Source organism: Aptenodytes forsteri, unplaced genomic scaffold (assembly GCF_000699145.1).
Source record: "Aptenodytes forsteri isolate BGI_AS27 unplaced genomic scaffold, ASM69914v1 Scaffold171, whole genome shotgun sequence".
In the NCBI taxonomy this organism is placed as follows: Eukaryota; Metazoa; Chordata; class Aves; order Sphenisciformes; family Spheniscidae; genus Aptenodytes; species Aptenodytes forsteri.
The window spans coordinates 415,717-426,899 of NW_008794211.1; the positions used below are offsets into that span (position 1 = coordinate 415,717).

The following is an 11,183-nucleotide window of genomic DNA, read 5'->3' on the forward strand; positions in this document are numbered from 1 at the left end:
GTGGTGAGCAATTGCACTGTGCATCACTTGCTTTGCATATTATTATTATTGTTGTTGTTGTTGTTATTATTATTTTATTTCAATTACTGAACTGTTTTTATCTCAACCCACGAGTTTTTGTCACCTGTGCTCTTCCAATTCTCTCCCCCACCCCCCCCCGGGCGGGGGGGGGGAGAGTGAGCGAGCGCCTGTGTGGTGCTCAGTTGCTGGCTGAGGTTAAACCACGACACTGGGCAAAGGGGTGGGACTGGAATTTGGGTGGGGAAAAGAATTGTATGTAGAAGTTTTTCTAGGAGCTGTTCGAAAAAGCTCCAAATGTAAAATATGAGGACAATATCCTCAGTAAAGGCCTGAGGATGTGTTACGAGTAGAAACATACTTAGAGGTATGGGTCTGGTATGCAGTTTGGAGGTACAGGGGAATATAACAGGGAAGCTTATAAACTGGTTTGGGGAAGCAGGATATGCAAAAGTACGAGTGGTAGGAGTTTGGGGCGGGCAAGTACTTAAATACTGCCTGTGAAGTTATCTTCTCTACTGTCACTGCTTGTAGTACCCAAGCATAGGAACTTTATGAGTTTCTGGTTTGTAAAAAATGAGAGTTTTTTTCATTGACTTGAATTGGTCTAAGATTTTACCTTAAGAGTCTATTTACTATCCTATTGCAACCTGAAAAACCATCTGCTTCATTACTAACACAGAAAAGGCTTTGAAAGAGTTTATAATTTACATAATACTTAAACCATAAAAAACCCTGTTATGCTGTATAAAGCGTTATTGATAATGTAAATGGATTATTGGAAACTTGTGCACTTGGGAAGGAAATGATAAATTAATCTACCTGATACCCCATCTGGGTTCTCTGCAGATTTATTTGGAGCACATACTCTTGATCAGCATGTAATTTGATCCATCTTTTGTCGTCTCGCGTGTCTGTTGTCAAAGAAGGAACAGGCACTTCGTTCTGTGGCTGAGCTGGGTCGTCCCGACAGCCCTTAATGCTCAGGCTGACGTTTAGAATTGGCAAACGGGACAAGAAATTCCAAGCCTGTAGAAAAAACAGATCCCTGTGGATTACAAGACAATCTATACAGTTCAGACCATTGTCACTGTAACAATAACAATTCGATGTGCAGTCTACATATTTATTCTATATTAATAATACTCTATTATGTATTAGAATATCACATATAATCGTACGACTCTCAATCATAAGCATAAAATACTTTTCTTTAACCTTTTACTCTACTTTCTTCTAAGCAAATAAAACAAATGTGAAACTCCTCAAGCACGTTATACATGCCTCACTAAGATTACTGATGTCTGAACACGGGAAAAATTCCTTACCGCTCCCGATTAAAGTATTTTTTCCCTATAAGCCACTTAAAAACTAGTACAATTAAGTTTTAAGTTAAACTTCCTTAGCATAATCCATAAAGAACAGGTCACTGCAGTGCTAATTAGCAATGGGCAAACCTCAGAGAGTTCAGAGGATCAGTTCAGATAATTAACCAAAAGTTCAACTGCATATCCAAAGTTATCCCTATTTTGTTTTTTTTAAAAGGTTTTCTTGCATCGATCTTCACGAACCCTCCTTCTTACAGTCCTCCTGAGGAATCTGAAGTCTCTGTCGTTTCTCATGAACTGCAACAGGCCCTCAACTTCCTCTCATCCTTGTACAGAAAACTGTTGTTAGAGGCATACAATTTGTGCAGCTGAACACGACACTCCCTTCAACCTTAAAGAGGCATCCTGAATACGCAGCCCTGTGTATCTCTCATTTTGGCCTCTGTCAGACAAGGAAAAGCAGCTCTGAGAAGCTGTGACAAAAATGGAGGGGAGTAATACAGGCTTTCATTTAGTAAAAAGAAAATCAGCATGTTCACTCAATGAAATTCGTTAGGAAGAAGAAATGGAGAAACGGGCTGTGGAACGGAGGCAGTGATTTGTGGCCTCGCTATGGCTGAAAAAGACAGATGAGGCTGGCACTGGAAGAAAAACCAACAAAAACCCAAGAACCACCCTCTGCCCTGCTCTCCTTCCCCTCCACCCCCGAAACAAAATAGGAATCAGCGCTTCACCCATGTTTTCAAACAACACATATGAAAAGCTAGAGGGTGGGAAGGAGAGGAAGGGAAGAAGAATATTGATCTTGGTAAAGAGCCAGCAGATGTCAAAATGGGAACTTGTGGGAATGAAAAGGGTAGCCGTAGTCACATGGGCAATCCTGCATGGAACAGAAATGTTTTATCTGGAAAAAAACTCAAGTGTATTTTATTTTTCATGTATTGGTTTGACCATCTTGCGTTTCAACAAAATCTATTTTCATTTAGATTGTGCTTAATGTGTCTCTGATTACTTCTTCTGTGCTGGAAGACATAGAGCCCTAATAAAAACTCAGTTTGCTTTTTGGAGGCATCATTGCCATGATTCATACTGACAATAATGGTATATGTCAATACATAATTCGGGATACAGCAGCCAGCGTAAGCAGACCTAAGCTCGCACTGCCGTAGGAAAAGGCGGTGCCGTCCCTCTGTCCAACATCCTCCTCGCCAGCTAGCTGTCCCCGATACGTTGGCACTACCATGCTGTGATTGTGCGGCTAGATGGATCAGCTTGCTAATCATTTTGGTGACAGCATGAACTTAGATCAGCTTAAAGCTGGTTGTGGAAGCATACTCTCTAATCCCGTGAGTACTCGGAATAAGCATGAACCTTCAGTGCCACTGAAAGAAGTGGTCCAGCCTCCTCCCCTGCTGGCACAAGTATTCACGTAGCCGCTTGGCTACAGGCCATTTTGACTGTCAGCAAGAGGGTTGATATGATCCCTCCTCCCCTCGTCCCCAGATGCTTGTTCCCACCTCCTCGTCCGAACCAGCCACAGCGTTTGTGCAGCTGTGCGGTGAGCTAGGTCAGGAGAGGTGAAAATGGCACGGGGAGGGCGGGACTGCCCGTTTCGGCTGCAGCGCAGACTTACGTTGGATTAAAATGGCTGCATTACCAGAGCCTGGCTGAACTAAGTAAGAAAACTGATTTAGGCTAAAACTAATCTCTCTTCCCTCTTCTGTGTGCTGCATGAACAGCTGTGTCTGTTCAAAGGAGAAGGTGGGGAGGGCCAGCTGTGAGCACTCAGGAACTGCAGTGTAAAAGCAGGGGACACCGATGAATTGCACTGATGTTCTTAATGGTGCCTTAGCTGAGAAAGGACAGGAAAATTGTAACAGAAGATAAACAGCTAGAACGTTAAAGGAAAAGATATCCCTCTCTGTTCCAACTCTGAAAGGGAAAAGGGGGAAAAAAAGGCAGCACCTTGAAGGAGGAGAAAAACCACCACAGGCATTCTTAATTAAATAGTTGGTGCCAGGATTTCGCCTCATTTAACACACAAGACACTACTAAAATCACCTCCAGCAGATCACACTGGATGAGACAACTTGAGTAGTAACACCTTAACTGGCAAATAATTTTCTGTTTAATGTAAAGGCTTTTAAGACGAAGCTTACTGTAGGAACTGTACAGACCGTCTGTGTGAGACTCTCTGTGCACCAAAGCAGTGTACTTCTGCTGTGTTCGGTAGAGGCACCCTAATATATACCAACCCGGTGATCACCCCTGTGGTTATACTGTAGATATCATCTACCTGGAAAACTTTTATGTGCACTGTCTCAGAGGACAAGACCTGTTACAGTTATGTTAGAGCAAAGTTTAATTTCAGCAGAGATCATAATGTATTAACTCCTTCAGTGGCGTTACCTGTCGCTCTGTTGAAGACTATGATTCGGTCTGGTTTATACCGTACAACCCCAACATACTCTGTTTGTCAAAGGCTGTCATGTCCTCATGTAGCTTTTACAGTGCAAACAAAACAAAGTAACTCTGAGTAACTTTCTAATTAGATAAGAAAGTAGTTGTAATACGTCATTCTCCAGGCCTTGTGTATTTGAAAATTAAAGGCAAAGTTAGTACTGCTTGATCATTGACACAGTATGGACAGCAGGCTGCCTTTTTATCATCCATGCAACGCGGAGAAAATGAAGAAATGCTTTTCTTACTGAGGAAAAAAAGTCAAGTAGTAGCAGCTGAAAATGAAAAAGAAGATTATAGGAACACAGATACTTCCAGAGTAAAAGCAGCTAATACTACAGCAGGGATAGTATTTTTTTCAATCTTGAGGCTTCTTTTTTCTCTTTCAATAATATAAATATCAGCTTAGTATTTTAAAGGGTGCCTAATGCCTAAGTGACTTAGAAACTGAAAAAGATTTGTTAAAGAAATATGATTCAGAATGAATCACTGAAACAAACATAGAGCTTAGGCCAAAGGTCAGAGTTACAGTCTAAACAGTTTTTGAATGTAGGCTGTCAGCTTTTAAAGCCTCGCGGAGTTTCAATGAGGTTTAGGATTATAACTAACTTTTGGAAAATTAAACTCAGGCTCCCATGTCACTTAGGTATTTCTTGACAATTTTACTGTTTATTTGCTGTTTAGGATGACACAAGCACATATTATCTCCTTTTAAATATATCAACGTGCCCAATGTGTGCATGTACATATATGCTATATATGTATTTAGCTACCAAACCCATAGATTCAAATCATAATCACATGAGAAATTCTTGATGAACCTTTGATAACATCATTAGCATTTTTTGCCAATAATCTGTCTCCCTAGGACTTAGCCTAATATTCCAAATCCACGAGCAGCTTCAAGAGCTGCTATTTAAAAATTAATTACCAATCTGCTTAAAAGACATTTTCTTCTTTCCAAATGTGAAAGTTCTTCCTTTTCCTGTGTGCCTCAAATTTATGCAAAGCTCAAGCTGTTTTTACCAGTTTCATGCTGGTAACAGGTTTAAGATACAGGTTCAATATACTGTGAGTGAGAAGTAAAAGGTTTGTTCGGAAAAGAATGTTTTTGGCAATTTAGTGGCGTACTTACCACTTTATTTGACTTTGTTCAGGTCTGGTGCCAGAATGCTAGGCTTAAACTCTGTAATCTTATAATCTTTCTTTATCGAAAATGTATCATAAAGATGCATTATTTATTGAAGAATTTTTCTCTTGGTTGGCCCCTGTCTAAGTGTGCATTGAAGGACTTTTCGTATGAAGGCACTCAACAGGCAGTCTCAATATGAATTTTAATTCTCTACTAGGTATTACAATAGGTTTTTTCTGAAAAAAATGCCGTAAAGAATATAAACTGTTGGTATAAATGTTTCACATTTGCAATGACCTGCATAATAACAGTCATGGCGTCGCTATACCCAATACGGCCATTCCCAACTCACGGAAATGAAACTTTCTGCTTGTGTGATGCTAAGGCATTACGTTTTTCCCTCTTATATGCATCTGTATTTACAAACATAGACATATAGAGGCATAGAGTCATTCACAGTGTGAACGTACACACCACATACACACAAGCTATTTTTGAAGAAACTGCTAAGACATTTCAATACCAGCCAAACATATTTATCTGAGGATTAATCTTCATCTATTGAATCAGACGAGAACACTGCCATGCATACAATTATTTAATTAGCAGCCAAATCCTCTGCCAGTCAGCAGCCGTTCCAGGCATACTGATGGGGCAGTAGATGCAAATCTCACAGTAGTACTGCTTTTTCTCATTACTACTGCAATTAGCACTTAAATTGATGCTTTAAACATACTAATTTCTGGAATAATTCAGGATTTGTATGTTACCTGGGATCGCCTCACTGCAGAGACGACACCAGATTGCTACGCAAATTGAAGCACTTTTGAGCCAAATAACCATCATCATATCAGACAGAGCCAATTTGCATTTGCTTTTAAAGATAACAGAATGGCAATTTATGCAAATAAATTAAGTAAGTTTACTTCTGAGTTCTCCCTGAACTAATTATAACAATGTTCTAATTTTTTATCACATCTGAAAGTTAGACTGAAATCAATGTGTATTATGTTAGAAATCTGTTGTTAAAGGAAGCCTTGTTTTGATGTCAGTACATTTTCTTAATTCAAAATTTTGATGTTAATTTAGTTACAGATGCAGATGTCTGTTATAGACATTTAAGTACTTTTCTTCTTGTTTGCATACCAGTAAAAGGTTTAACTGAAGCTGAACAGTCAAACACAGGACATATTGCTGTCCTTTTAAATATTCAAATAAAAAATTTTTGAAGTATAGCTTTTGAAGTTTTCATCTTTCGTACATTTATTAGAAATCAATAGGCTTAGCATGTGACGAATACTGTGGAATATAGCTGCCCTTTGCTGGAAATGGCTTGAAAACCAAACTGAAAATAAGACTCCAGCAGCCTCAACATTTTGAGAAAGTATTTTTTTCTTCCCCCTGTGAAGTGTGAAAATTTTATCTGCTCTTTCTGTTGCAAACAGAAAATGAGTGCTGGATCTTTTACTAGGGGTATTGTCAGAAAAAAATGGTGTTTGACAGACCACTTCAGAAACCAGCTACGATGACATTTGCAATGCATGTATTCCTAGTGCATGGCTGGCTACGAAAAGGTGGATAACACTCAGCAGATTGAATGACCTAGAGAAGCTTCTTTAGAGCAAAGAGATGTGGAAATATCAGCCATAAAGCAGCCTCTGTTACTGGTTAGCAGGGAATAAATGAAAATAATATTAAGAAAACAGGCAGAGAAGAAACCCTGTAGAACTAGCAGTAGCCTGAAATTAGAGCAATGAATGTGTTGCGCTTTATACAGAACATCACGTGATACCTGCTGAAGGGAAGTGAAGAGAGCATTTCTTTTCCCAACTGCTCTTCCTTTCCAATCACATTGATAACGACCACGGATAGAAAGTATTACCTGTGAAATGTGTGCTGTTTGCAATTCACTGTCCACAATGGAAGCAAAAACATTCTCTTTTCCTTCGCAGGCAGCCATTAGTTCGGGAAGACACTCGATAGGTCCTTGGTAACCTCCATGCACACTCTTCCTTTTGCCTTGGCTCCACTTCCTGATAGAGACAGCAAAACACATGCCCGGGGAGGGAAAGCAAACATTTGTGTTCAGTTGTTTTGGCGGTAAATCTCGATACTGGTTTCTGTTATTAAATGCTGGCCATTTATTTTTGGGTAGCATTAATTACTGCATCATCTAGGCATCTATAGAGCTTAGCATTAGCTATGATATTAAGATGGATACTAATGTATTTTTACAATGGATTAAAATAAAGAGATAATTAATATACAGAGTTAGATTTGTTAGGACTTGGAACCCTTCCAGTGATCTCTTGTTAATTGGTCTGGAATCATGGTTCTCAAAATAATCTGTGGGGGTTAATTAATCAATGAATGTTGAAAACAGAAACAGAAACTCCATTTGGGAAAGCATCCCTGTGAAAGAATGAGTTCTGCTTCTGGTGCATTAATGAACGTTCTCGGGCACAACAATGACATTCAAACACAATCAGCAGTCAGAGGTGGAATGGAATTGCAAACCTGCAAATGCTTAGAAGAATTACATACCGAAAAAGGTAAAGGTGTTGTAGCTCTATATTGGGCAAAGTAAGCAGGGAGGAGTCGTGTATCCATCTACCCTGAACCACCATCTGCACCAGATTGGTTATATTCAGAGCAGTCACCAGCCAGCCATGATGTGCTGCAACGTCCAGCATTGCCTAATCAAAGGAGGCATATATAAAAAAAGAGAATGCAAGTATAATTGTCTACCTGGTTCATACAAGTGAAAGCATTTATTTAATGTTTAACACACAGGAATTTCTAGGCCTTCAACATAGGAATTTGCTTCAAGCTCCACTGATGGCAGTAGGCACCTTTTGAATTAACCTTGAAAAAAGATGGATTAAATCTTGCATTTTCATCAACTCTTAGCCTTGAAAAGGTAATTTACACCATGTTTTTGGGGGTGAGAGCAGAAGGTGGGCTCTTTTCCTTACAAATAACCTCTCTTTTACATAATCCAACTCAGAGTGAAAGGAATAAATCTCACAGTTTACTGTAAAGGAAGAAGTTACAATTAACTGCAGTATTGGTTTATATTTTGACATGACAGCTTTGCCAGAATTGCATATTTATTCGAACAACATATTTATATTTGTTAAAAAATTAATACTAAAGCCACTTACCAGTAGCAGTTCCCATTTTAACCTAAGGACTTGAAAAATCTCTTGAATTGGACTAGATTAAAAAAACCCTACAATTCAGCTTAATGAGCATTTTGGAGGTTTTGTTCAACACTGACACCTAACTTGAAATCTTGAAGAAAGATTACAAAATAGCTAATAGTTTACCTAGGGTGAGTAAGAGCAGTCAGAAATAGCATGGATTTCACCCTTTGCATTGTAAACAGTTGATTGTCTTGAGAATGAGGGATGCTTGGCTGTCTCTCTTTTGGCATCTCTATCCTGAATCTGAAAAGCTTTCCCAAAGTACATAAAAAACCCAAGCAAACAAAAAAACCCTATCCAGCTACACATCACACTTTAAAGTGTTAACGATCATCCTGCCTTCCATGTCTGGTGAGTTTCTGTTCCTTTTCTACTTACCGTGTTTTAGACAATACAAGTAAAAGGTATACTATAAGTATCACTAGCATAAAGATCTAAATCTGCAAAATTCACTATGGATTGTGCATTGCGAGTGGCCCTATTGACATGAAAAAATTGTTATGCTTGCTTTTTTCCTGACTGGACTTAAATTCTCTTTAGTTAGTCTGAAAGGGAATTTAAGAGTTCTTCCAAAGGAGAAAGGCTCAAACATGAGCTTTTGGTTTCAACATAATTTTTTTAATAGTAAATGCAGTTATTTGAATATATACTTTCCACCATCTCTAGAGTACATTAAAAAAATTATTACAATTTATAGAAGCATTTCAGCTGCTGAAGAAAATTATAATATGTTAGTTGTCTTGCTTATTTTGTTGTTTAATACCATTACAATCACAATAAAGTGTGGGTCTTCATATTACAACACTCTAACTCAGTAGAAAGTCACGTATTTAAAAGTAGTTTGCCACGTAGGAAATCTGGAGTTTGATGAAAATACTAGAAAATGCTTTTAAGAAAGCAAGAAGAGAGTCTGGTATACTGAACAGTTTTCAACACTTCTTTAAATACCATCTTCTTGATTTTAGGAGAGGTGTAGTTTGATTTTAGGACTAGGCTTAAGATGTTTCCATGGGTTTTTCTTTTAGAGACAAATACTGCTTGATACTTCCTTAGCCAGCAGATACCTGCATCATTTTAACTTATTTTCCAGCCACTAGTGTAATGAGGAGAAGCTGTCTATGTAAGTCTTTACATTTAATCAAATGTTTTACAGACAAACAAAAGGCAGCATTTACTTAAGGCAAACTAAACAGTGAAATCTTCTTTAAACAAAAGAGTTGTTTACACACGCAGAGCTATTTCAATTAAATTACACTGATTCTGGAGAAATACTGAGTTTAAAGACACAAGTTAGTTTCAGTCCCGGCCAGTCGCACAGTTTATTTTAGCAGTTTACAATGCCATTTCAACAGGTTTTATTCCAGATCGGGGTGATAAGATCAGTGACACTTAGAAAAATATTTGAAGTGTTACCCTGTATTACACAAATGTTGTCTCATTTCTCATGAATTGTGGATAAAGTGCCTTTCAGCTAGTAAAGACCTACATTTAACATTTAACTCGCCTTTTTTGAAGGAAGAGCCATAGCACCCTGAAACACCCTAATAACATTCCTAGCGACCCTAGAAATAGCACCTCACAGCACAACATTAATGGTTTTCTGTCTTTTCACTTGGCTTGCCAAGGTGGTTTCCAGGTATGATTCTTTTTACCCAATAGAAAATAAAATTATGTTAGAAGTCACATTTGAAAGGAGCAGCTTCGTGGCCTGTAGATTTATGTGTTGGTTCACATGATTTTTAGTCAGATAAGGAAGGAATTGTTCTCAGCATGTATCAGAGTGAAGTCTGTCTTTTAAACTTACAGGGCGAGTCGCTCTTTACCCGCTTCCACATTTTAAAATATATTGAAGCCTCCACATACGGTACAGCCCGTGTCTCTGAGCGTGTTGCTCAGACAGTACGGTATCTCTCTCCTATGCTCCACTACCTGATTCTTGTTCTTTCCTTTCTGCTATTCTGACATAGCCTGAAACATCATGTTCCTCAATGACGAGACTGCTGTATGTACGTGAAGAATAATGGGTGCATAGATATCCTGTCTTTTCCATGAACAGCAAGAAGAATACGGTAACTTGTATTTTTAGTCAGCATGAAGCAGCGGTATTTTCATAAAATGCTTCTGAGGATACATGAATAACACTGTTTTCATTGTTTTCTTTCTTTTTTTGTTTTTAAATCTATTCCCCTACCCCCACCCCTTTTAACAGAGGTTTGAAAAGGGGAGAAGGAAGAGAGAAGACGTAAGAGAAAGATAAATCTAAAACAAGCTATACACTGAAATTAACTGGAGGATCCTTTCAACCTAGAAAATCTCCTAGAAATTGATAGAAGCCTACAGATAGATATCCCGTAGGGAGTAAGGAAAGCCTGTGTGTGTGAGACTCTGTGTTCCACATTGTTATAATGAATCCACATGGCAAATCCTCTTTTCCTCCTTATTTTCTGCTTCTTCACCCATAGAATTTATTCACAGCATCTCTATCTGGATGTGAAATCCAAGACAGTGACATTGTGAAAAAGTCAGAACAATGGTAAAGTTGGCTTGTTTCATCTGCTGCCTTGGAAACCCGTACATGTTTCATTTTCCGCTAAGTGTAAAACACACAGATGCTTGATACTTAAATGGTTATTGAAATGCCTATAAATACTCAAGGTAACAAATTGAGTCATTCCCCATCTCCAAATTAGCTATATAAAACGTAGCAACTAAATAAAGTAATATAAAAGACAAAAGAAAAAATGATAAGTATTTAATATTTATGTTATTTGATGAATAACATTTAGTCTCTCTAGTTTCTCCAGTTGCTGCTTGTTTGGCTTGTTGTTGTTGTTTTCAACTACAAACCAGCATAATCTTCTAGAAATTTGTGGCTTCTTAACTCTAACTCTTATTTGGCAAAGTAGTAAGTAATTTCTAAATATCTTATAGCTGATAAGATTGGAACAGATTAAGAATAGTATTCTAAACTGAGAAATGGCACAAATTGGTTATCTGCCTTTCTAGCCTCAGACTTTCATGCCAAGACAGGATAATTTA

The 11,183-nt window shown here is 38.2% G+C and overlaps 1 protein-coding gene across 1 annotated transcript in view; it reads right to left on the reverse strand.

The window, feature by feature from the left end:
* Nucleotides 1-11,183, reverse strand: part of ASCC3 (activating signal cointegrator 1 complex subunit 3) — a 287,341-nt gene that overhangs the window by 2,474 nt on the left and 273,684 nt on the right. Inside the window, 3 exon segments of the mRNA XM_009285000.2 lie at nt 841-1,047; nt 6,821-6,971; nt 7,483-7,634. Of these exon segments, the coding sequence (XP_009283275.1) occupies nt 841-1,047; nt 6,821-6,971; nt 7,483-7,634 (510 nt within the window).